Below are 25,348 nucleotides of genomic sequence, written 5' to 3'. Positions count from 1 at the left end.
CGGAGGCGGGGCGGCGGGCGGCGGCGCGCAGCCCGCCCCGGGGTGGGCCCAGCTCCGGCCCGCCGCGCCCCCGTCCCCTCCCCGCCGCTGCCGAGCTGGACCGCAGCGGCCCGGAGACCATGCGCCGCCTCCCGCTGGTTCCGCTGCTACCGCTGCAGCTCGCCCTGCTCGTGGCCGCGGGGGCCCCCGAGGCTCCGGTCAGCGCGCCGCGGAGCCTGGTGTGGGGGCCCGGGCTGCGGGCGGGCGTCGTTTTGCCCGTCCGCTATTTCTACCTGCAGGCCGTCAACTCGGAGGGCCAAAACCTCACTCGCTCGCCCCCAGGTAGCGTTCGGCCGCGGGCCTCCCTCGCTCCGCTGCCCGCTCCCCTCCGTCCCCGCCGCGCGTCCCCGCCGCGACCGCGACCGCGCCTCTCGGGAATCCGCCCGCCACCGGCGTGGCGTCCTTCCCCCGAGTCCGGTCACTTCCTCTTCTCTCCCTCTCCCCGGACCCGAAGGCGAGAGGCAGTTGCAACAAGAGTCTGCTGAATGAAAAAATGAACTCCGAGGGCCCTTCCTTTGTTAACATGCAAGGACTGATATTCCGAATGGATGGCGCCCGGGGTGTTAATGAATGCAGTGTGAGTCTCAAGTTGGAGATGGTCTTTCCACCCCTGACTAGTCTCATCTGTTACAGCTTGCAGGGAGTGCCTTCACGTGTTGAGTCATCAAGCCCAAGAATCGGATCGGGTTACACTGTTTAGGCCTGATGGGTTTGAAACAGCTCCCTCGTACACAAAGGAAGTATCAGAGCAGTAGGCAGAAAGGAGGCAGTTTTGCAGACTAGGTTATTTTCTTAGAGTTTTGAGTTCTTGAAAGCAGATTGCAGGAATTAGCGAAACTCAGAACGCATTAGGTTTTACCTCTACCGAGGGTGGATATCGCCCTGAATCCCTTCTGCCCAATCATCCTCCCACGTTCTCTTTAATATCTTACCTTTGCAACGTCTTACAACTTGTCCCGCTAGTTTCAAGTTGTTGCCGGTCAGGATTTGATAATTTATGTCTAAATTATGTCTTGCCAACTGGCACCCTGTTTTATCAACAAAGAGACAATCAGAATACCCAGTGCCCCTTCCGCTGCTGGTGGAAAACTGAATACGTTTTTTTCAGTTTTAGAAAGACTCTCCATGGCCCTAAGGATCAGAAGAAAAGATTCTTAAACCCAGATTCAGTCTTTCACCATGGGGTGTATTTCCTTCTTTATAGTTTTCTTTGTTTTGTAAAATTAATTTTATAATGTTATAAATGGGAGAGGACTTTAGAAAGAAAAGAAGATGGAAAACTAAGGAAAAAATTAATTTATACGTGAAAAGGGAAAGTTACATGATCCAAAAGGAAATACTGTTAATCTTACTTTTAATGAAAGAACTATAAATTCAAATAAAATTCCATTTTTTAATCTAAAAATAATGGCAAAAAAATTTTAAGTGGTAATACTCAAAGCTGCTAATGAGATACTCTCAGACAATGACCTTCATCCTCTGCTGGTGGGAGCACAATTGGTCAAATGTTTCTGGAAAGTAATTTTCCCAACATATGAAGCATCTTAAACATTTACAAACCTAATGTGCAAAAATATGAGTTTCAACAGTTAGAAAATGTAATTTTTTAAAAATATATCATTTATGAAAAATGTCCATGCCCTTTTGAAACTGATAGGTGTTGTTTCAGGGGGCTCCAAGGAGCCTGGTCCTTTATGTCTCAACACAGAAAGAATTCAGCGAAAGGCAAAGTGATAGATAAGAAGTGATTAATTAGAATAGAACACTTGTGAGGCTTACAAGTGGGCAGGCAAGCCTTGCTCTCCCCTGAGTGCTTAGTGGGTTACAGTTTTACAATCAAAGGAAGACAGGGGACGGGGAGAAGACCTTCTTTGTCTCTCTTGGGTAGATGCCACATTTCCATAAATGATTGTTTTTTTGTGTGTGCACAGAGCATGTGCTGGGGGTCATTAACTTGATGACACCACTAGGCAGGTTGTAGGTCTTATTCTCCACTATTGTTTTATTGTTTTTAGGGCATCAGGCAAAGAGCGTGTTTTGGGGGTCATTAACTTACTGAGCTCACTGAGCAGGATGTAAGTCTCATGCTACTATTGTTTTATCGTTTTGGGGCATGTCTCGTGCTTCTGTTGCATGATTTTGTTGCTAATCAAGTTAGCTTGATTTTGTTGTTAAGCAAGCCAATCTGGCTTTGATGCTAAGCAACTTGTTCTGCTTTGTGAGTCAAGCAAGCCCACATTGTTTCAGGATTTTCCCATTACTTTCTTGAGTGATCATTAATCTTATTGTGGTCTCCCAAAGCCCCCTAAATTTCCCTCTCTATCTACAATTCCCTAATGGGGTTTCTAAGCTAACTATTTGACTATCCTACTCAATCCCTTGAGTTTGACTATCCTACTCAATCCCTTGTGACCTTGAATGAGGAAAAAAAACCGATTTATATCTTTATTTTCACTAACATCTGACTTAGATTATTTCCTTCTATTATGAATGCAGGCAGAACCTGTTGACGCTGTTATATTCCCAGCATCTAACATAATGCCTGGCAGAGTTGCTCAGTAAATATTGTAAAAGAAAAGAAAGAAGGGGTGGAGAGAGGGTGGTTGGAGTATGTCAAGATGGCAGGATACAAGTACTCATTTTCTCCTCAGTCATCCTCTACCTTCATCAGTAATGATATCTTCATAAACTTATCTTGTGTAGCACTTCAGTGTTTTGAACTGTGCCCTGTTTAATTTGCTCTCCTTAAGCATCCTGTGAGGTAGGAAGGGTAGATATTATTCTCTTCACTTTTCCTATAAGAAACCAGGTTAGTGAAAATAAATGTCTTTCCTGTGGCCCCACAGTGGCTAAGGATCAGAGTCAAAACCAGATACCCAACCCTTTCAATATCTAGTTCAATGGTCTTTCCCTTTTATCAAATCACTGGTAATTGATCACTGTGAACCAGTTTTCACTAAGACCCTATAGAGTATCCATGGTGAGCAGGCAGCCAGACATTTGGGAGGATTTCCATTTAGCCTCAAGGTGTAACAAGTTGGCCTTCAGGGACTCTGTTCCCTTGGCCAGATGGAGTCAACACTTTTGTTGCAGCTGTAGAGAGCCTTAATAAACTTCCTAAACAACAAGGGAGGTGCTGACTCCATTGTACCAGGAATGTCAGAGGTTATTTCTCCAACTATGAATTTTGGGAACCTATATGTTAACATTACACAATGTGACAAGCTGGATTCAGAATGGGCTTTGAAAGAAGAAAGATTCAAGCTGTGTGCAAATTTTGGCTCTGCTACTCATAGGTATGAGACCTTGGGCAAGGTATATACTTAAATTCTTCAAGGGAGCCTTGGCTTCCTGATCTGTAAAATGGGGTGATAAATACCTTCCTCACAAGTTATTGGAGGAAATAAATAAGAGAAAATGCATATGAAAATCTCAAGCTCAGTGACTGGCACAGTCCCCCTGGCTAAGTAAGTGAATTTTTAAAAAATGTGTTCTTTCCAAATCAAAAGTCTGCAAAATTTCTGATTCTAATGATGTAAGGCTTTGATATTGCCAACCTCCTTTTGTCTCCTTTAGTCACTGCATTCTCATTCAATTAGCATGTGTTTGGTACTTAATTATGTAGTAACAATATGTCAGATACTACATTACTATTACTAAATTGAAGAGACTGAGAAACATTTTTTTCTGACCCACGAGAAAAAATAAAACCCTTGAAGATCAAAAAAAGTAGAAACATCACTCACTAGATTTAGAAACTAAGAACAGGAGAAACAAACTTTTTTCTTCAGTAATTTCAAAAATATATGTTAAATATGCTTAATACAATAAAATTAAAAAATAAAGCAACTATGATAAAAATTAATTTTAAAAAACAAAAAATATGCTTAATATTTGAATATTATGAAATATGATAGTGTGAGATGAAAGACTATTTGATCACAATTTATTGTTTACTAGGACTGTGTATTTCAGAGGATTCACCACTTTTTTTTTAACAATTCCTTTGGTAGGTGATTAACTGTGGTTAAGACATTAACTGATCTTTATTCTTAAAGCTCCTGAGAATCAGATCTGCACTGAGTGCAGGTATGTCCACTGTACTCTCTGAAGAAAGAAGTCCCAACATTTATTCCTGCAACAGTATTGTTTCAAAGCCTGAAAAGTCAGCTAATATACTGCAAAAAGAGAAGGGAAAGTTTGCTAAGTAGGTATTGTCTATCCTGGAACAGAAAACCCACAGAATTCTGGATTTGAAAAGGTTGTTAGATCATCTCAGTATAACTGTTTCATTTCAACTTGAGGAAACAAATTTAGAGAAGTAAACTCTAGTATTTACAAAGGTATGTGAGTTTGTGTGTACGTATGAGTGTGTTGCATTTGTGCAGAGTCTAGTAACTAGATAATCTCTCTCTACTTAAGGAAATGGGCTTGGAAGTATAGCTTGAAATTTGGGTTAATAAAAGGGGTATTTCTTCAGAATTGAGGTTTATCAGGTATTAAAATGGTTTACAAAGAAAGCTTGTGCATACTTTACAAGGAGTAAGTTAGATTGCCTTAGAGCTATGTCATCCTAAAAGTTTATGGATTTTTAACTACCTGGGCTTTTAAACCTACCCAAAGGAGAAAAGATCAAATAGGCAAAAAATTAATCTCTTCCTTGTTTTTTTGAAGAATTTGTTTATTCAATGATTTTGTTCATTCAATAAATCTTATTGAATGACTAAGGAATCAAATGTTGAATCAGATCCTTGGTTTTGAGACATAAACCAAACGTAGTTCCTGGCCTCAAAGATCTTCCAAACTAAAATAATTTTGTTTACCATCGATAGTACTGAAAAAATAACTTCTGTGTAAAGACACTTACCCAGTAATTAGTAAAACAAAATAACCATGAAATAGTAGAACTACTTATAATTTTTTTTTTCTTTCAGGCCAAACACTATTCAAAGTAGTAATCAAATCTCTCTCACCTAAAGAGTTAGTTCGGATTCACGTCCCTAAACCTTTGGACAGGAATGATGGGACATTTTTGATGCGATATAGGATGTATGAAACTGTCAGTGAAGGGCTGAAGATAGAGGTCCTTTATGGTGATGAACATGTCGCTCAGTCTCCCTATATTTTGAAAGGTAAGTAATTATTACATAAACCAGAGCCAGCCTTATGAGTAGACTCCATGGCTTTCAGAATGCTTTATGATGACCTTAAAGTCATGTGCAACAGGGTAAACATTATATATGTATCTTCTGGAGCTCAATTTAACTTGATATTTTAAGGGAGAGAAAAACTAAGTAATTTAAAGTGATTTAAGTGACAGGCAAAAAAATCTTGTGTGTTTACCCGGGTAGTTACCATTTTTAGTACTCTTCATTCTTTCGCATAGATACATATTTTCATCTAGTACCATTTGCCTTCTACCTAAAGGATTTCCATTAGCTTTTCTTTTAATGTGAGAACGCTGATGATTAGTTCTTCCGGCTTTTGGATATCTGAAAAAGTCTTTATTTGCCTTTATTTTTGAAAGACAGATGTCTTTCAAAAATTATAGGTTGACAGTTTTTTTTTCTTTTAGTACTTGAAATATACTGTTCCACTGTCTTCTCACTTGCATTATTTCCCATGATAAATCTTCCATCATCTGTATCTTTGATCCTCTGCTAAAGGTTTTCTCTTTATCAGTTTTTTTGAGCAATTTGATTATTATGTGCTTTGGTGTAGGTTTCTTCATGTTTCTTGTGCTTGGGGTTTGTGGATCTTTGGGTTTATAGCTTTCATTAAATCCAGAAAAAATTTGGCCATTATTTCTTCAAATATTTTTTCTGTTCTACCCCAGCTCTCCTCCAAGAATTCTAATTACCCATACATTAAACTTGAAATTATCCCATGACTCAATTATGCTCTTCTCATTTAAAAATATGTTTTTTCTCCATTTCGTTTTGTATAGTTTCTATTGCTATATCTTTAAGTTCACTGATCTTTTCTTCTATAATGCCCAATTTGTCATTAATTCCATCCACTGTATTCTTCATTGCCTGATGCTTTCTCATCTTCTTGAGCTTTTCTCTAGGATGCAGTTAAGTTATTTGGAATTAGTTTGATCCTTCAAATTTTCTTTTACAATTTATTAGGCAGGCCCAGAGCCATGTTTAGTCTAGGACTAATTATTCCTTACTACTCAGGCAATACATCTCTGCATACTCTATCCAACCTCTGTGAGTTAGAATGCTTTCCAGTCTGGCTTTTATGAATAGGCACTATTCCCAGCCCTGTATGAACAATGGGTATTGTTGCCTCTAATCCTTATGGATGGTTCTTTCTCTGCCTTGGATAGTTTCCTCAAACATATATATTGGTCAGTATGCCTTAAATATTTGAAGGGAACCTTGTACAGATCTCTGGAGTCCTCTCTGTGCAGTGAGTATGTCCTACAACTTCTAGCTGCCTTGATCTCACTGGACTTTCAGCTCTTGTCTCCTCAACTCAGTGAGACTGCTGGGCTCTGCCTGGATTCCTCCTCCATGTTCCACAACCTAGAAACTCCTTTAGGCAGTAAGCTTTAGGAACTGTAGGGTTTACCTCATTTGTTTCTCATCTCTCAAACTCATTGTCCATTGCCTGATGTCCAATGTCTTAAAGAAAAATGTTGTTTCATATATTTTATCTGTTTTTTGGTAGTTTCAGGTAGGAGGGTAAATTGGTCCCTATTACTTGTCTGAAGTAGAAATTCTCAAGAAAATTGAATAACTTAAAAAAATTATTTTTATATTAAAATAAATATGGATATATTTTGAAATAAGATATAAATTTTGCATAAATCCTTTTTTAAATGAGTCTTCAGAATAGTTTTATACTTATGTCTGACCACTTTAAAATTACACTGCAAGATGCCCTTAGGTTTCATATTTCCTCTTTGAGATGCATTGACGGAGGTAGTTTTAGGGACTCAGAGGAAGAGACCTCTTCTTGTTTTAAAAAATCACCACCCCTGCTACATAATCATGCCTGAAAAGTAATACATTCTCTTTTTCCTTGTTAAAAAGTAAGTTGTTTATGCTCATCAGCCATTTATAACTCATTAGAAATAAATTTTTCAATAAATTGACCGAGAGTAGGTTATATTGGGAGAGAGCATATGCTATACCAGGTTATCTAGGGTGGGGTGAAAGGAGGATAGAAGGTGAGAGCACAAGACTCTGACATTACTACTTTTACCACTGATTTGTTTAGGGCAGACTATCCCTGTCTGGATAATCTTAGAATTTACCAGGAAGTCATCCCATGCTCACAGCAGGGGCAGAAACAACTCCCTGGGTTGCAGTGCATGTTAATGGAGCTTGGCACTGTATGTGTTTTGCTTTCCTTAGGACCAGTGTACCATGAGTACTGTGAGTGTCCAGAAGAGGATCCTCAGACCTGGCAGAAAACTCTGTCTTGTCCAGCCAAGGAACCACAGATTGCAAAAGATTTTGCTTCTTTCCCCAGCATCAATCTCCAGCAGATGCTAAACGAAGTTCCAGAAAGGTTTGGGGATGAGAGGGGTGCTATTGTTCATTACACGATTCTCAGTAACCTCATCTACCGGAGATCTTTAGGGAAATACACAGACTTCAAAATGTTCTCAGATGAGATTTTGCTGTCACTGGCAAGAAAGGTATGAGAATGAATTCATTGATTCTAAAAATAGTTTAATTATTTATTTGTAACATTTAATTCTTAGAATAATAATGGTAAAGAATGGAAATGGATTCCAGGCTTGAAAATGTGCATCTGCCTGCCACCTGAGTGTTCATAAGTTCTTCACCTTTATGGATATCTCTCTCCTTTAATATTTAAGTTAAATGGCTTGAGCCCCCATCCCAGGTAAGTAGGCCATATAGTGCTCTCCCAAGGTTTCTGTGAACTCCCAGACATTTACAGCTGCAAGGTGACTTCTTCAAGTTCCCCAATCCTGCTGAATACTCCTTCCATTCAGATTTCACTTTCTACAGCAATTTTCTTCTTGCCACCTCAAAATAAGTTGAACTGAGGACACATTTTCCTTGTTTTATCCTAAGTGCATTGCACACTTTGTTGAATGTTGGGGTAACAGAGAGAGGTTATTTTGTGCCAATGCAGAGTAAACAAAACAAAACAAAAATCCTAACATTTAAAAATAGACATCCCTGTGTTAATCAGACTCTCAGTCATCCTTGCCTCTGGGAATTTCTCACTAGCTGTCCTTGATCTTCAAGTCTTGGCTTCTTACTAAACATGACTGGGGCTTCTGTCTTTCAAAAGACTTCTCCACATCCCCAGCAACTCCTCCCCCAATCCCTCTATTCAGCCCCTCTTTCCACATTTGCCAAATTCCTATAAATTCCTCTTAAGCAGAGCAATTCAAACTGCCTTTTGTTCTTTCTTGTTCCTGATTATACAGAGTAAAGGATGAGGATGGGCATTTTTTACCTTTCTCACCCAGAAAGACCATCAAGGTAGTTTTCTAAATCAAAAGCCAGCTTTCCTGATGTGAGTTATACAATTTCCCAAGCACATGGAATGTAGGGCTGCAATCAATTCTTATTTTAAATAGCAGTTGCCTCCTACCTCCCCATCAGCCCACCGTATGAGCATATGAGCATATTATGGGCATCTGATCCTAAAGGCAGTTCTTTCTTCCTGGGCTACCATGAATCCACTCTGCCCTGTATTTCTGTATCTTGTACTCATGTGGTTTTTAACTAGGAATGATTTTGCCCCTCAGAGGAATTTGGCAATGCCTAGGGACATTTTTGGTTGTCGCAACTGGGGAGTTGCTACTAGCATCTGGTGGGTAGAGGCCAGGGATTCTGCTAATCATTCTACAATACACAAGACAGCCCCCACAGGAAAGAATTACCCAGACCAAAATATCAATAGTGCCAAGATTGAGAAATCCTGCTCTACAGTGAGAACTTCTGATGTGGAGCTTACTAATGAGCTACTAAATGATAACAGGGAAGCACTAAGGTGAATAGTCATATCCCTTTGCCCTTCCCTTTTGTTCCAGGTTCTTTGCCCAGTGACTGAAAGGAGATCTACGATAAGTGAGACTCACCTCTGGTCTTTGAACAGCTCACTCTAGTGGAACTTGTTTTTGTTATTCAGAAGTGAGGATGGGATGTAAATACAAACAAGTAATTGTACCACAACACGATAGGCCCATAAGAAAAGTAGGTACCCAGGGTTAAAATGTCTGAGGAAGGCGAGTCATAGAGGAGGTAACATTAGCTCTGAGTGTGAAGGATGAGAAAGGAGACTGCCAAGTGAATAAGTAAGAGAAGGGCATTCTAGGTGAAGAGAATTACATATTAAAGTGGGTGGCATTTTCAGAGAGTAACTAAAGTTTTCTGGTACACGGCAGATGGAAGATGGATTCAGAGCTAAGCTGGAGTAAGAGAGTGGGGCCTGAATTCCAGCCAGAGAGTTTAGACCTTGTCCTATAGGCTTAAGTTTCTGTTAAGCTTAATAGTAACATTAATTTGGGTTTTAGAAATTTGGACAGTAATGTGGAGAGCAGATTAGAGTGGGGAGAGGCTAGAATCAGAACATCTAGTAAGGGACAACTATTGCAACAATCTAGGTAAGAGATGATAAAGGCCTAAACTAAGGCATTGACCATGGAGATAGAAATGGATAGCAGATTCCAGAGACAAACATAGATGTTATAAAAAGGCTTGACAGTGAAGGAAAACAAGGGCTTGGGTCTAACTTTGTAGATTCTCATTTAAGCAGCTGGCAGAAAAGGTGCTTGAAGCCACTCATTCACACCTTTCTACACAGTTTCCACATCTATAATACACAACAGTTTTAAATGCCACCTCTGAGCAGAGGTAGCTAACTCCTACTCAAGTGAATTGTCATGTACAATCGTCACCCTTGATTTTCTGATACTACTGATGCCTGAGAGGCATCCTTCTCTCTTCTACTATTTTCAAATTTCAGTTTTATCAGAAATATTTTAAAAGCCAAAGAACTGAAGCATTTAGTACCAAAGACTGAGGTCTTCCCAGCACTGATAAGCATTCTTTTGTTTATTTAGGTCCTTCTCCCAGATTTAGAATTTTATGTTAATCTTGGAGATTGGCCCTTGGAGCATCGAAAAGTCAATGAAACCCCTGGCCCTTTACCTATCATTTCATGGTGTGGCTCTCTGGATTCACGAGATGTTATCCTTCCAACATATGACATCACCCACTCCACACTTGAAGCTATGAGGGGTGTTACAAATGATCTCCTCTCTATTCAGGGAAATACAGGTAAAAGTCATTCCCTAAGAAAAAGCTTAGAAGTAAGAAAGGTGAAAGGAATGTTCAATCAGAGAGAGTATGTGTATATATTTAAATAACCATTGTTCTCATTTTCTAGCCAGGAAAAAAGAAAAACAGCACTCTAAACTCTAAAGCGGTTTTTGCTTAGGATTCTTCTAATCCAGAAATTAAAGATATGTGGATTAGGCTGGTAATGTCCAGAACCTACTGTAACTGAGTCTCCTTTGAGTTGGTCACTTGTAAATACCATTTGAAAATACATATTTGGTAAAACTATCATTTAACTTAATTCTGACTCCAGTGCCTTTATATTGCTGGATGAAGTGAGAGAGAATTCTGAAAAATATAAAATTATATTCATATGTAAGAGAATTGTGATAACAGTATAATTTGGATATTACAACCTCGAGCACCGTAAGAAATTCTCCTCTTCCCTCTTTCTGCCTCTCTTGATCCTTTACAATCTGAATTCCTTTCCTCCTATTTGATGGCCTTAGTTTTATGGTACTACACACCTTTTTATTAAACTGAACTCCCTGAATAGAAAAAACCCTGCCTTGTCTTAACAAGTCTCTATTTCTGTTTAGAGCAGTTTAGTGGACTTATTTAGTAGACAAGACTAGAGACTCCTTGTAAACTCTCTAAAGGTAATGGGAAATGAAAACTGACCTACTTTTTATTTGATAACAGTAAATTCCTGAGAAGTATGCTAAAATAGTAAAGAGGTTGACCCCCTACAGTTTCTATGTTTTATGATTTATCCCTTAGAACACTGACAGGTGTTAACTAATGACTTCTTTTTAGAATAATAGAAAGAGAGCTAAATTAATTCTTCCAGATTATTTCCCTCCCAGGAAAGAGAGGATATAAATATATATACATAGTTAAGTTATACAAAACTTATTTGCATTTAACAACATACTAGAAAAATTCTTCACTGTATTCAAAAGTGATATGCTCAAAATTCTGAGCAACCTAAGAATTAAAGATGTGTGGATGTTACTTAATTCTATACTTTGTTCTAGTCACTCTAATAACAAAAGCCTAGCTCTTTTGCTTTTTGTTTTTTGTTTTTTTTGTGAAGCACAAAAGATGGAAGAAACTAATGCCTTGATGAGTAAGCCAAGTCATGGAATCTCTTTTTGCTTTGAACTTGATCCAGCATTATTTTGGATAATTCCTAATGTCATGCAATAGAAACTCCACTTTTTGAGTGACCTCTCACTAGTACACAAAAGGATAAAATCAGAGCATATTTTTCAAAAGTAACATTTACTTTAGATGTGTTGATGATAAAAGAGCTTTAGCATCTTAAATGACATAGGTAGATTAAAGATGATTATACTTACCATAAGATAAAAATGTCAGATTCATAATTGTATTTTTTTATGGTCTCAAACCTCTAGGACCTTCCTGGATCAATAAAACAGAGAAAGCTTTCTTTAGAGGTAGAGATAGCCGAGAGGAGAGGCTCCAGTTGGTGCAGCTGTCCAAAGATAATCCACAGCTACTAGATGCAGGAATTACAGGATATTTCTTCTTCCAAGAAAAAGAAAAGGAGCTTGGAAAAGCTAAATTGATAGGTTTCTTTGACTTCTTTAAGGTATGCAATTAAGTCTTCCTGGATAGATATGAAGTGATAAACTTGTATTAAAAGTCAACCAAATAGCTGGGGTTGGGCAGATTTCTCCCATCTTGTGACCCAACACACACTTTCTTATCAGGCATAGGGAATTATGAAACTCATGCAGTTTCTTGTTTGTTGTTGTTGTTAACTTTGTCTACCAAATAGCTCAGAACTGTATTTAATACTCAAAATATAGTACAAGGATTAACCTAGAGTTTTGGTATATTTCCCTGTTTTCCTCTTTTTTGTATTTTTTTAAAATAAACTGGGAATATAAATGTCTTTTACATAAAACGATCTTGTAAATAAAAAGAGTGTGAATTCTACGCTAGTAAAATGGGGTTCAAGTCCTGCCTCCACTCCTGCCTCTGCCACTAACTGTGGGGCTTTCATCTCTTAGCACCTCTCGCCTCTAACATGTGTGAGCCTGCCTAGCTCCTTCAGAGCACCGTATAAGGCTCAAAGGAGATAGAGATGTGACAATGTGACAAAATCTGACTGGCTGGTAAAGTCCTTGGTAACAATTATTTAAGAAAAAAGTAATTACCAAATCTGTTAGTATATCCTGTTCCTCTCAGTGTGATATAATGAAGAGAGCATGGGATTTGGGCTCATAGAATAGAGGTTTATAAATATCTCTGAAACAAATTTTATCATTAATAAAAAAAAAAGAGAGGGAGGTAACATCTGCTTCACATTATTACAATTGAATGAAAAGTGACTTTGAAATGTAAATCAAAGTTCATTAATCCAACAAATATGTCCGTACTGTGTCACCAGCATCACACTAGTCCTTAGTCTTCTCCAGCCTTCTGTCTCCTCAACTCTTAAAACCGAACTTTGAGGTAATAATGCCTTCCTTTTTCATATTAACATGGGTATAAGGAACAAATGAAATAAGTGAAAGTGTAAATTGTTATCAATATTAAACTTTACTAAATATAGAGCTTTGGAAATAGTTTTCTTACCTGGTTACAGAAATCTGAATTTCCCATTACATAGACATAGTTGAAATAGGTATCCCTATTTCCTAAAATTATTTATTATCTTTAAATGTGTTGTATTTCTTAAAATTGACCTGTTAAATGCTACTTATGATTTTAATACAAAGAGAAGATGTGTGTTACAAAATAAAATATAAAACTTGTAAATACTAAAGTTGGGAAATAACTTCTTTATATTTAATGTTACAATGTTGACAAGAAGCAGAAGTGAAACAAATGACTGTTAAAATTTTTGTTTATGTTTGTTTTAATCTTTTAGTACAAGTATCAAGTGAATGTGGACGGGACTGTGGCTGCTTATAGATATCCATACCTCATGCTTGGTGACAGTTTGGTTCTGAAGCAGGACTCACCATATTATGAACATTTCTATATGGCACTAAAGCCTTGGAAACATTATGTTCCAATTAAAAGAAATCTTAGTGATCTACTAGAGAAAGTTGAATGGGCCAAGGTATGCTTTCTGCCATTTTAGTTTCTTTAGGCAATCACAAATTCACCAGTATTAGTTACACGAGTTCCATCATAACACAATTTAATTTGACATAATTTAGTCAAAAGAAATGTTATTTTGTGAAATTTTTGTTCCCTTGAAATATCTGAAGAATCAACATCAGGACAATTTTGAATACCCTCTATCAATATGTTTGAGGATTTTTAGAAGATTTGAAGTCCAGTATTATATAGAATATAGATTTTTCTAAAGTATCCTTATTCATGCACACATACCAAATGCAAATTACATACACCAAATGCAAATTACAGATTAAAAAGAGCAGGGTTAAAGTGCTTTATGCACAAGAAAACATTTAAAGCAATTATGGTACCCTTTTGTTTTCCCCCGTTAGAAAAAAAGGCACAAGTTCTTTTTTTAATTAATTTTTATTGGAGTATAGTTGATTTACAATGTTATGTTAGTTTCTGCTGTACAGAATAGTAAATCAGTTATACATATACATATATCCACTCTTTTTTAGATTCTATTCCCATATATGTCATTACAGAGTATTGAGTAGAGTTCCCTATTCTATACAATACGTTCTTTTTTTTTTTTTTCATGCAATGTCTGAAACATTTATATTAACATATTTCCATACATGTTTCCATACAAATACAAATATAAGATTTTTAGAAATTTCATGTAATGTCTGAAACATTTATATTAACATATTTCCATACAAATAACCCAATGAAAGTTTAGTATTAGTTGTTTTGTTTGTTTTTTTATACTGCAGGTTCTTATTAGACATCAGTTTTATACACATCAGTGTATACATGTCAATCCCAATCGCCCAATTCAGCACACCACCATCCCCACCTCACCGCAGTTTTCCCCCCTTGGTGTCCATATGTCCATTCTCTACATCTGTGTCTCAACTTCTGCCCTGCAAACTGGCTCATCTGTACCATTTTTCTAGGTTCCACATACATGCATTAATATACGATATTTGTTTTTCTCTTTCTGACTTACTTCACTCTGTATGACAGTCTCTAGATCCATCCACGTCTCAACAAATGACTCAATTTCGTTCCTTTTTATGGCTGAGTAATATTCCATTGTATATATGTACCACAACTTCTTTATCCATTCGTCTGTTGATGGGCATTTAGGTTGCTTCCATGACCTGGCTATTGTAAATAGTGCTGCAATGAACATTCGGGTGCATGTGTCTTTTTGAATTATGGTTTTCTCTGCGTATATGCCCAGTAGTGGGATTGCTGGGTCATATGGTAATTCTATTTTTAGTTTTTTAAGGAACCTCCATATTGTTCTCCATAGTGGCCGTATCAATTTACATTCCCACCAACAGTGCAAGAGGGTTCCTTTTTCTCCACACCCTCTCCAGCATTTGTTGTTTGTAGATTTTCTGATGATGCCCATTCTAACTGGTGTGAGGTGATACCTCATTGTAGTTTTGATTTGCATTTCTCTAATAATTAGTGATGTTGAGCATCTTTTCATGTGCTTCGTGGCCGTCTGTATGTCTTCTTTGGAGAAATGTCTATTTAGGTCTTCTGCCCATTTTTGGATTGGGGTGTTTGTTTCTTTGATATTGAGCTGAATGAGCTGTTTATATATTTTGGAGATTAATCCTTTGTCCATTGATTCATTTGCAAATATTTTCTCCCATTCTGAGGGTTGTCTTTTCGTCTTGTTTATGGTTTCCTTTGCTGTGCAAAAGCTTTGAAGTTTCATTAGGTCCCACTTGTTTATTTTTGTTTTTATTTCCATTACTCTAGGAGGTGGATCAAAAAAGATTTTGCTGTGATTTATGTCAAAGAGTGTTCTTCCTATGTTTTCCTCTAAGAGTTTTATAGTGTCCAGTCTTATATTTAGGTCTCTAATCCATTTTGAGTTTATTTTTGTGTATGGTGTTAGGGAGTATTCTAATTTCATTCTTTTACATGTAGCTGTCCAGTTTTCCCAGCACCACTTATTGAAGAGACTGTCTTTTCTCCATTGTATATCTTTGCCTCCTTTGTCATAGATTAGTTGACCATAGGTGCGTGGGTTAATCTCTGGGCTTTCTATCTTGTTCCATTGATCTATGTTTCTGTGTTTGTGCCAGTACCATATTGTCTTGATTACTGTAGCTTTGTAGTATAGTCTGAAGTCAGGGAGTCTGATTCCTCCAGCTCCATTTTTTTGCCTCAAGACTGCTTTGGCTATTCGGGGTCTTTTGTGTCTCCATACAAATTTTAAGATGATTTGTTCTAGCTCCGTAAAAAATGCCATTGGTAATTTGATAGGGATTGCATTGAATCTGTAGATTGCTTTGGGTAGTATACTCATTTTCACAATGTTGATTCTTCCAATCCAAGAACATGGTATATCTCTCCATCTGTTGGTATCATCTTTAATTTCTTTCATCAGTGTCTTATAGTTTTCTGCATACAGGTCTTTTGTCTCCCTAGGTAGGTTTATTCCTAGGTATTTTATTCTTTTTGTTGCAATGGTAAATGGGAGTGTTTCCTTAATTTCTCTTTCAGATTTTTCATCATTAGTGTATAGGAATGCAAGAGATTTCTGTGCATTAATTTTGTATCCTGCAACTTTACCATATTCATTAATTAGCTCTAGCAGTTTTCTGGTGGCATCTTTAGGATTCTCTAAGTATAGTATCATGTCATCCGCAAACAGTGACAGTTTTACTTCCTCTTTTCCAATTTGTATTCCTTTTATTTCTTTTTCTTCTCTGATTGCCGTGGCTAGGACTTCCAGAACTATGTTGAATAATAGTGGTGAGAGTGGACATCCTTGTCTTGTTCCTGATCTTAGAGGAAATGCTTTCAGTTTTTCACCATTGAGAACAATGTTTGCTGTGGGTTTGTCATATATGGCCTTTATCATGTTGAGGTAGGTTCCCTCTATGCCCACTTTCTGGAGAGTTTTTATCATAAATGGGTGTTGAATTTTGTCAAAAGCTTTTTCTGCATTTTTCTGCAAAGGTGATCATATGGTTTTTATTCTTCAATTTGTTAATATGGTGTATCACATTGATTGATTTGCGTATATTGAAGAATCCTTGCATCCCTGGGATAAATCCCACTTGATCGTGGTGTATGATCCTTTAATGTGCTGTTGGATTCTGTTTGCTAGTATTTTGTTGAGGATTTTTGCATCTATATTCATCAGTGATATTGGTCTGTAATTTTCTTTTTTTGTAGTGTCTTTGTCTGGTTTTGGTATCAGGGTGATGGTGGCCTCATAGAATGAGTTTGGGAGTGTTCCTTCCTCTGCAATTTTTTTGAAGAGTTTGAGAAGGATGGGTGTTAGCTCTTCTCTAAATGTTTGATAGAATTCACCTGTGAAGCCATCTGGTCCTGGACTTTTGTTTGTTGGAAGATTTTTAATCACAGTTTCAATTTCATTACTTGTGATTGGTCTGTTCATATTTTCTGTTTCTTCCTGATTCAGTCTTGGAAGGTTATACCTTTCTAAGAATTTGTCCATTTCTTCCAGGTTGTCCATTTTATTGGCATAAAGTTGCTTATAGTAGTCTCTTAGGATGTTTTGTATTTCTGCAGTGTCTGTTGTAACTTCTCCTTTTTCATTTCTGATTTTATTGATTTGAGTCCTCTCCCTCTTTTTCTTGATGAGTCTGGCTAATGGCTTATCAATTTTGTTTATCTTCTCAAAGAACCAACTTTTAGTTTTATTGATCTTTGCTATTGTTTTCTTTGTTTGTATTTCATTTATTTCTGCTCTGATCTTTATGATTTCTTTCCTTCTGCTAACTTTGGGTTTTGTTTGTTCTTCTTTCTCTAGTTTCTTTAGGTGTAAGGTTAGATTGTTTACTTGAGATTTTTCTTGTTTCTTTAGGTAGGCTTGTATAGCTATAAACTTCCCTCTCAGAACTGCTTTTGCTGCATCCCATAGGTTTTGGGTCGTCGTGTTTTCATTGTCATTTGTCTCTAGGTATTTTTTTATTTCCTCTTTGATTTCTTCAGTGATCTCTTGGTTATTTAGTAACATATTGTTTAGCCTCCATGTGTTTGTCTTTTTTACGTTTTTTTCCCTGTAATTCATTTCTAATCTCATAGCGTTGTGGTCAGAAAAGATGCTTGGTATGATTTCAATTTTCTTAAATTTACTGAGGCTTGATTTGTGACCCAAGATGTGATCTATCCTGGAGAATGTTCCGTGCGCACTTGAGAAGAACGTGTAATCTGCTGTTTTTGGATGGAATGTCCTATATATATCAATTAAATCTATCTGGTCTATTGTGTCATTTAAAGCTTCTGTTTCCTTATTTATTTTCATTTTGGATGATCTGTCCATTGGTGTAAGTGAAGTGTTAAAGTCCTCCACTATTATTGTGTTACTGTCGATTTCCTCTTTTATAGCTGTTAGCAGTTGCCTTATGTATTGAGGTGCTCCTATGTTGGGTGCATAAATATTTATAATTGTTATATCTTCTTCTTGGATTGATCCCTGGATCATTATGTAGTGTCCTTCCTTGTCTCTTGTAACATTCTTTATTTTAAACTCTATTTTATCTGATATGAGTATAGCTACTCCAGCTTTCTTTTGATTTCCATTTGCATGGAATATCTTTTTCCATCCCCTCACTTTCAGTCTGTATGTGTCCCTAGGTCTAAAGTGGGTCTCTTGTAGACAGCATATATATGGGTCCTGTTTTTGTATCCATTCAGCCAGTCTATGTCTTTTGGTTGGGGCGTTTAATCCATTCACGTTTAAGGTAATTATCAATATGTATGTTCCTATGACCATTTTCTTAATTGTTTTGGGTTTGTTTTTGTAGGTCCTTTTCTTCTCTTGTGTTTCCCACTTAGAGAAGTTCCTTTAGCATTTGTTGTAGAGCTGGTTTGGTGGTGCTGAATTCTCTAAGCTTTTGCTTGTCTGTAAAGCTTTTGATTTCTCCATCAAATCTAAATGAGATCCTTGCCGGGTAAAGTAATCTTGGTTGTAGGTTCCTCCCTTTCATCACTTTAAGTATATCATGCCACTCCCTTCTGGCTTGCAGAGTTTCTGCTGAGAAATCAGCTGTTAACCTTATGGGAGTTCCCTTGTATGTTATTTGTCGTTTTTCCCTTGCTGCTTTCAATAATTTTTCTTTGTCTTTAATTTTTGCCACTTTGATTACTATGTGTCTCGGCGTGTTTCTCCTTGGGTTTATTCTGTATGGGACTCTCTGCGCTTCCTGGACTTGGGTGGCTATTTCCTTTCCCATGTTAGGGAAGTTTTCGACTATAATCTCTTCAAACATTTTCTCTGGTCCTTTCTCTCTCTCTTCTCCTTCTGGGACCCCTATAATGCGAATGTTGTTGCGTTTAATGGTGTCCCAGAGGTCTCTTAGGCTGTCTTCATTTCTTTTCATTCTTTTTTCTTTAGTCTGTTCTGCAGCAGTGAATTCCACCATTCTGTCTTCCATGTCACTTATCCGTTCTTCTGCCTCAGTTATTCTGCTATTGATTCCTTCTAGTGTAGTTTTCATTTCAGTTATTGTATTGGTCATCTCTGTTTGTTTGTTCTTTAATTCTTCTAAGTCTTTGTTAATCATTTCTTGCACCTTCTCGATCTTTGCCTCCATTCTTATTCCGAGGTCCTGGATCATCTTCACTATCATTATTCTGAATTCTTTCTCTGGAAGGTTGCCTATCTCCACTTCATTTAGTTGTTTTTCTGGGGTTTTTTCTTGTTCCTTCATCTGGTACATAGCCCTCTGCCTTTTCATCTTCTCTATCTTTCTATAACTGTGGTTTTTGGTCCACAGGCTGCAGGATTGTAGTTTTTCTTGCTTCTGTTGTCTGCCCTCTGGTGGTTGAGGCTATCTAAGAGGCTTGATGGGAGGCTCTGGTGGTGGGTAGAGCTGACTGTTGCTGTGGCGGTCAGAGCTCAGTACAATACGTTCTTATTAGTTATCTATTTTATGTCAATCCCAATCTCCCAATTTATCCCTCCCCCTACTCTTTCCCCCTTGTTAACTATAAGTTTGTTTTCTATATCTGTGACTCTATTTCTGTTTGGTAAATAGGTTCATTCGTACCATTTTTTTTAGATTCCACATGTAAGTGATATCATATGATATTTGTCTTTCTCTGACTTACTTCACTCAGTATGACAATCTCTAGGTCCATCCATGTCACTGCAAATGGCATTATTTTGTTCTTTTTTATGGCTGAGTAATATTCCATTGCATATATGTACCACATCTTCTTTATCCATTCCTCTCTCGATGGACATTTAGGTTGCTTCCATGTCCTGGCTATTGTAAATAGTGCTGCAATGAACATTGTGGTGAATGTATCTTTTCGAATTATGGTTTTCTCTGGATAACAAGTTCTTAATGAATCACAAGTTTCCCATAAAGTAAGAACTCTTTTTTTAAAAAAGGAAAAGTATTAAAAAGCTCTTGTGTTTTATTGTGAAATTATAAAATTTACCCTTCCATTGTAAGACTTTATTTTGTTTCTGAGAAGCAATGTGGCTATGGAAATAACTGGGTGCCCCTGAGGCAGAATATTTTTGTGACCCTTTATAAAGAGTCAGAATTGCTTGCAAATGGCTTTTCCTGTGGGCAGCATGATAGAATATTAGCTATTTTCTAAAAGTATAATTAGGAATGCTGACTATTCCTGGTACTGAAGGAACAACCTGTGGGTACTAATAACTGAATTTTTTATTACAGCAATAATATAGTCTTTCATAGGTACCATTTTACAACTTTTTGGCTCAGACTACATATTTAAATGGAGCTTTTAAGAGATGTTATAAAAACTAATTCATTCTATTCTAGTTGTATTTTAATATCAGGCAGAGAGGGTTAGATTAGGGGAACAGATGATGAGCCCTAGACTTCCTGGGTAGCTAGGAAAGTACCAAGATAGTCACGATAGGGGCTGTATGTGGGTTGTTGCACTGGGCGACGGGGGATCCAAACAGGTATGATTATTTCTCTATAGCAGAGATGTCTAGGAAAGTACTTTGTCTATTTCCATAGCCTCATTCTTAAGTTATATTTTCATGTTTCATCTCTCCCATGCTGTTCACATTCAACCCTACACCTGTCCTACCTCACATTCACACTTAGCTTTCTTTGTGAGTCACAGGAGTAATCTTCATTCATTATTTCTTTTTAAACTTTTCAGGAAAATGATGAGGAAGCCAAGAAGATTGCAAAAGAAGGGCAGTTGACTGCTAGGGATCTGCTACAGCCACACAGGCTTTACTGCTACTATTACAGAGTACTACAGGTCAGTTCAGAGGCTCCATCTGCTTGGTTGAGTGTCCTCAGACCAAATGCATGGCCTGAATGCTTGCTTCCTGGAGGGGTTCAAGAGTCAGTCAGCCTGTGGAACTCTGGCTATGCTGAGGTGCCAGCCTATAGAAAGATAGTGCTAAGTCCCTTTGTGGCCTCCATATTTTTATCTCCATTCAGTATTATGAAAAACAATGCTTAGCGCCATTACAAATATAGATTAAAATCTCTGAACCTCAGAGAACATCTTTCCTCATATGGAAAATAGGAGGGTTGGACTAGAGATCATTAACATCTCTCTCTGCTCAAAATATCTACCTCTTTGTTCTCCTTACTACTTAAGAGCCGCACTTTTGCTATCAGTACAGGATGGAAAACAAATATTTAATTTGTTGTATAAGACAAACAAATGAAAAATACAGTTGACCCTTGAACAACATGGGTTGGAACTGTGCAGGTCCACTTACATGTGGGTTTTTTTTAGTAGTAAATACTACAGTACTACACAATCCAAGGTTGGTTGAACCCACGGACATGGAACCGTGCATACTGAGGAATCACATATATGGAGGGCCAGCTATAAGTTACACACAGATTTTCAGCTGTGCCGAGGGTCAGTACTCCTAACCCCGACATTGTTTAAGGGTCAGCTTTATTTATAATCTAAAACCTTAGGGCTGAATTCTGAAGTACAGATATTTACTGCACTTCCAAGAATCCAAGGACTGGTTCTTTGAATAATTAACTTGTGTTTTACTCAGTAAAATTTAGCCAGAAGAGAAAAATAAGAAGTTATGTTTTTGTTGTTAACCTAAACTTATTTTTCTGTGAGGCAGAAAAAAAATAAATTTCCTCAGATGCCTGAGCTACTACCCTCTCACAGAAAAATTAAAATGATTAATTACACCATTTATTAGAAGCAGCCTTTTCCTTAAATGAGCTCTTTTCCCTCTGCTAGTCTGGCTGTAATTTTAATAATAGGAGTTTCTCCCTCTGAAATATTAATTAGGTTCATGTACACATGTCAGTATTTTGTTGGATTTGGACCAGGACCAGGAATGTACAGCTAAACGTACATGGAACCACTGAACTGAAAAATCCAATGTATAGGACTATTTCAGTCAGTGGCCAAAAAGGAGGGACATTTCACAGGCCTGTCGCCATTTACAAAGTGTGTGTGACTACAGGCCTAAAGGGAAGGATGTGTGAAACCACCAACTTTATTGTGAGATGCTTATCATCTTTGTTCGCTGATTTGAATATTCAGCAAAGTTAATTATTCATTAACACGTGGAGGATGAATTCGAGAGGTGCTGTTGTTCAAGTAGGGACATCCTGTTACAAGAGGCTTCTTTCCTATACATAAAATAGCGGATGGGGCTCCTTGCTAGATTATGAAATATCGCACAAGTGCCTATAATAACTAAAGTTAAAAAGTAACTTTAGGACTGAGATAAACCAGACCTTTGGTTTTAGTCTGAAGATACATAGCCACTAGAAACAATAGCATGAGGGGAGTGGAATGAAGTTTGGACTAATCTTTCCATTGCCTTCAAACACATTCCAGAAATACGCTGAGCGCCAGACCAGCAAACCCGAAATACGTGATGGAATGGAACTTGTTCCTCAGCCAGATGACAGTGCATCTATCTGCCAGTGCCACAGGAAAAGGCCTTTAAGAGAAGAGCTTTAAGTCAGCCCATATTCACACTCCTGTAATATGCCGGCAACGTCTTTCATGGCAGCATTCAGATGGAATCTAAGCTGTGAAGACTGTGAAGACAGCCTGGAAGACTGTATGCAGGGGACTGCTTCTCTTGGTGGCTTCATATAATGTGGATGGATAGAGCAATATTAGAGCAAGTATTACCAAATATCTTAGGATATTAATATCTTTTGAGTAAACACTGCTATTATCAGCATCATAGTTTCTCTGAAAAGAAAACTTGGGGATCCTAGTAGATAGAGAGGCTTGCCAAAATATAAATAACTCTCTATGAAACTATTTACATTGTATTTATTGGTTTGTTTCTATCCCTTGTTCACTTTCCCTCTTCCCCTTCCAATGATGAAGAAAAAATATTTTTGCAGGGCTTTTTTTACCCCCTCACTGCATAACTTCTCCTCCTACAAGCTGCTTTTGGCATTCAGTAATATCAAGTTTCCTCTTGGAAGGATATGAATAATTAAGGAAGATGAGAATGACTCTGTTATTAAAGGTAGCTTGGAGACTATGAAGGGAAATTATTTTAAAGCTCATTCATATCTTTTTAACTAAGTTTTACCACGGCCTGAGACAAAATTAAGGCGAGGTAGTGCCTTAAGCTAGTTAATTCCCAGTCTATCTGAGTTGGACACCCATCAAGGACAACACATTTATTAAAGTAGATGAGAGCATCCTATCGGTATCTTCATTATCTATATATTGAATAAATAAATGATAACTGTAGTCAGATAGGGATCTTTAATTCTTTTTAATCTTTAAAAGGGATGCTTGAAATACCTCTGCGACAAGCTGCAGGAAGCCTGGTATCTTGGGATTCACTAATAAGCTAATGACAAAAGCAAGCATCCATTCTTCACTGCACCCCTCCTCTATTTCACTGTGCTGTGTTGCTAAGATAAAAACTTTGGAAATTTCCTTTGCCTTTTAGGACAGGGTGAAGTCTTAAGACCCAGAAATTCATTACACACTCCTTGTAATACCACCAATATGAGATTCAGTTCATTAAGAACACACTCCCAAAACAAGAAATAACCACACTCCAATTTAAAAATATTTACTCTCCTAATTGAAATACTTAACCTGGAAAACAATGTAACCACTTTAAAATAGTCATATCTATTCTTTACTGAACATCACTAGGGGCACAGAATTTTTTTAACTAGACAAAAGCAAAAGCACATTTAGTGACAGTGTAATCAAAGCCAAGTATCCATGGAAAACACGAATACCCACCAGTTGTTCAAAAGCACAAGTGCACAAGTATAAAATAAAGGGCAAGCTGTACCACAGTTTACCTTAGGATCCAGATCCTAAGGAGGAGAGGGGTGTGAGGATATGTAAGTTAATATAATAACTACATTTGTCAAAATAAGCTATCAACATTTTGTTTTTATTAATAAAATGTTGGAAACACCTTAAATAGCCATCATGAGGGAGCTAGCTAAATATATAGCTATATATCAAGGAATACAGTACAACCATTAAAAAGAATGAACTAGCTCTAAATGCACTATCATGAAAGACTTCCATGACAGTGTTCAGTGAAAAAAGCAAGTTACAGAACAACACATATAATGTGAAAACATTTATGTAAAAAAATATATCCACGTGGTTGAAAGTTTAGAAGGATATTCACCAATATCTGAGGAAAATGAAGAGAAGGGAATTTTTACTTTTTGCCTTATACCTGTCTATGATATTTAAAATGTTTTTACTGTAAGTATGAATCAGATTGGACGATAAAGAAAAATACAAACCTAGGAAAAGAAAATAAATGCACAAAAGATATACATAAGAAAATAAAATATTTATATTTTATTAATATAAATATTTATATTTTCCATTATGCTATTTTTAAATCTACTATGTCTAGAATTTTATATCATGTGACATATTATTTACACTTTTTAAATAAAGTAAATTTTCTAAATAAAATTTTGAAACAGATGAATTTTGTTTTTTAAGAAAGAGGGTTGAATCACCTGTAGCTTTGGTACTTCTGTAACTGGGTTGGTCTAATTTTAATTCTATTACATCTTCATGAATAAATGAATCAAAACTTCTACCACCAACACTAAATCCCTAGTGAGTAGAAATTAATATTAAAGGGAAAGATATTTGGGCTTGACACCATTATTTTCTGTTATTTCAGGTGAAAATACTGTTAAGTGCAGTGTCTTTGTCAGTTCACGCTACCATTATAACAAATATGCCATAGACTGGGTGGCTTTGACAGCAAATATTTATTTCTCACAGTTCTGGAGGCTGGAAGTCCAAGATCAAAGTGCCAGCAGATCTGATGTCTGATGAGAGCCCACTTTCTGGTTTGCAGACTGATGCATTCTCATTGTATCCTCACGTGGCAGAAACCAAAAGAGAGGAAGCAAGCTATCTCCTCTCTCTTCTTATAAGGGCACTAATCCCATCATGAGGACTCCACCCTCATGACCTAATTAGCTCTCAAAGGCTCTGTCTCCAAATACCATCACATTAGGGATGAGGGTTTCAACATATTAATTTGGGGGGGTGGGGTGGGGACAAACTTTCAGTCCATAGCAGGCAGGGAGAGGAAAAATTCTCCCCTGACATAAGAAGGCCAAGGTTAGAAGAAATATAAATTTCTTATTTGGAGGGATAGGAAATCATCCTTGTGACAGTAAGGCATGTTTGACTTCAAATAGTCGAGGACAAAATTAACCAGACTGTAAAAATCCCTCTTTTATGCACAGAACCACAGTTTACCCTATCCCAACCACTGCTGTGCCTACCCCACACCAACCTCTTGTGGAGCCATTCCACTTACTGAGATCAAAGTCGTCTCTTTTAAGCCAAGTTCTCTCTGTAGAGCTGTGTGGAAGAAGAAGCCACACTAAACTTTACTGTGATAACCAACACTGCAACATTTCTTAGACACAAGAAAAGAAGAAGACAGGAGTTTG

General features: G+C 37.3%; 1 protein-coding gene across 2 annotated transcripts; it reads left to right on the top strand.

The window, feature by feature from the left end:
* POGLUT3 (protein O-glucosyltransferase 3) lies at positions 1 to 24,344 on the top strand. Of its 2 annotated transcripts, XM_082476888.1 has the most exons (8): positions 1 to 321; positions 4,974 to 5,171; positions 7,407 to 7,693; positions 10,100 to 10,316; positions 11,735 to 11,931; positions 13,219 to 13,413; positions 20,574 to 20,678; positions 22,251 to 24,344. In XM_082476888.1, exons 1-8 carry the CDS (start codon positions 120 to 122, stop codon positions 22,374 to 22,376), a joined length of 1,527 nt encoding a protein of 508 aa, XP_082333014.1. In that variant the 5' UTR covers positions 1 to 119; the 3' UTR covers positions 22,377 to 24,344. The 2 variants fall into 2 exon arrangements, with proteins under 2 accessions (XP_082333014.1, XP_082333015.1); XM_082476889.1 differs by lacking the exons at positions 10,100 to 10,316; positions 11,735 to 11,931.
* Positions 24,345 to 25,348: the final 1,004 nt, after the last annotated feature.

Source organism: Balaenoptera physalus (genome assembly GCF_965194825.1).
Source record: "Balaenoptera physalus genome assembly, chromosome: 10".
In the NCBI taxonomy this organism is placed as follows: Eukaryota; Metazoa; Chordata; class Mammalia; order Artiodactyla; family Balaenopteridae; genus Balaenoptera; species Balaenoptera physalus.
This window is presented reverse-complemented; position numbering and strand designations above follow the sequence as displayed.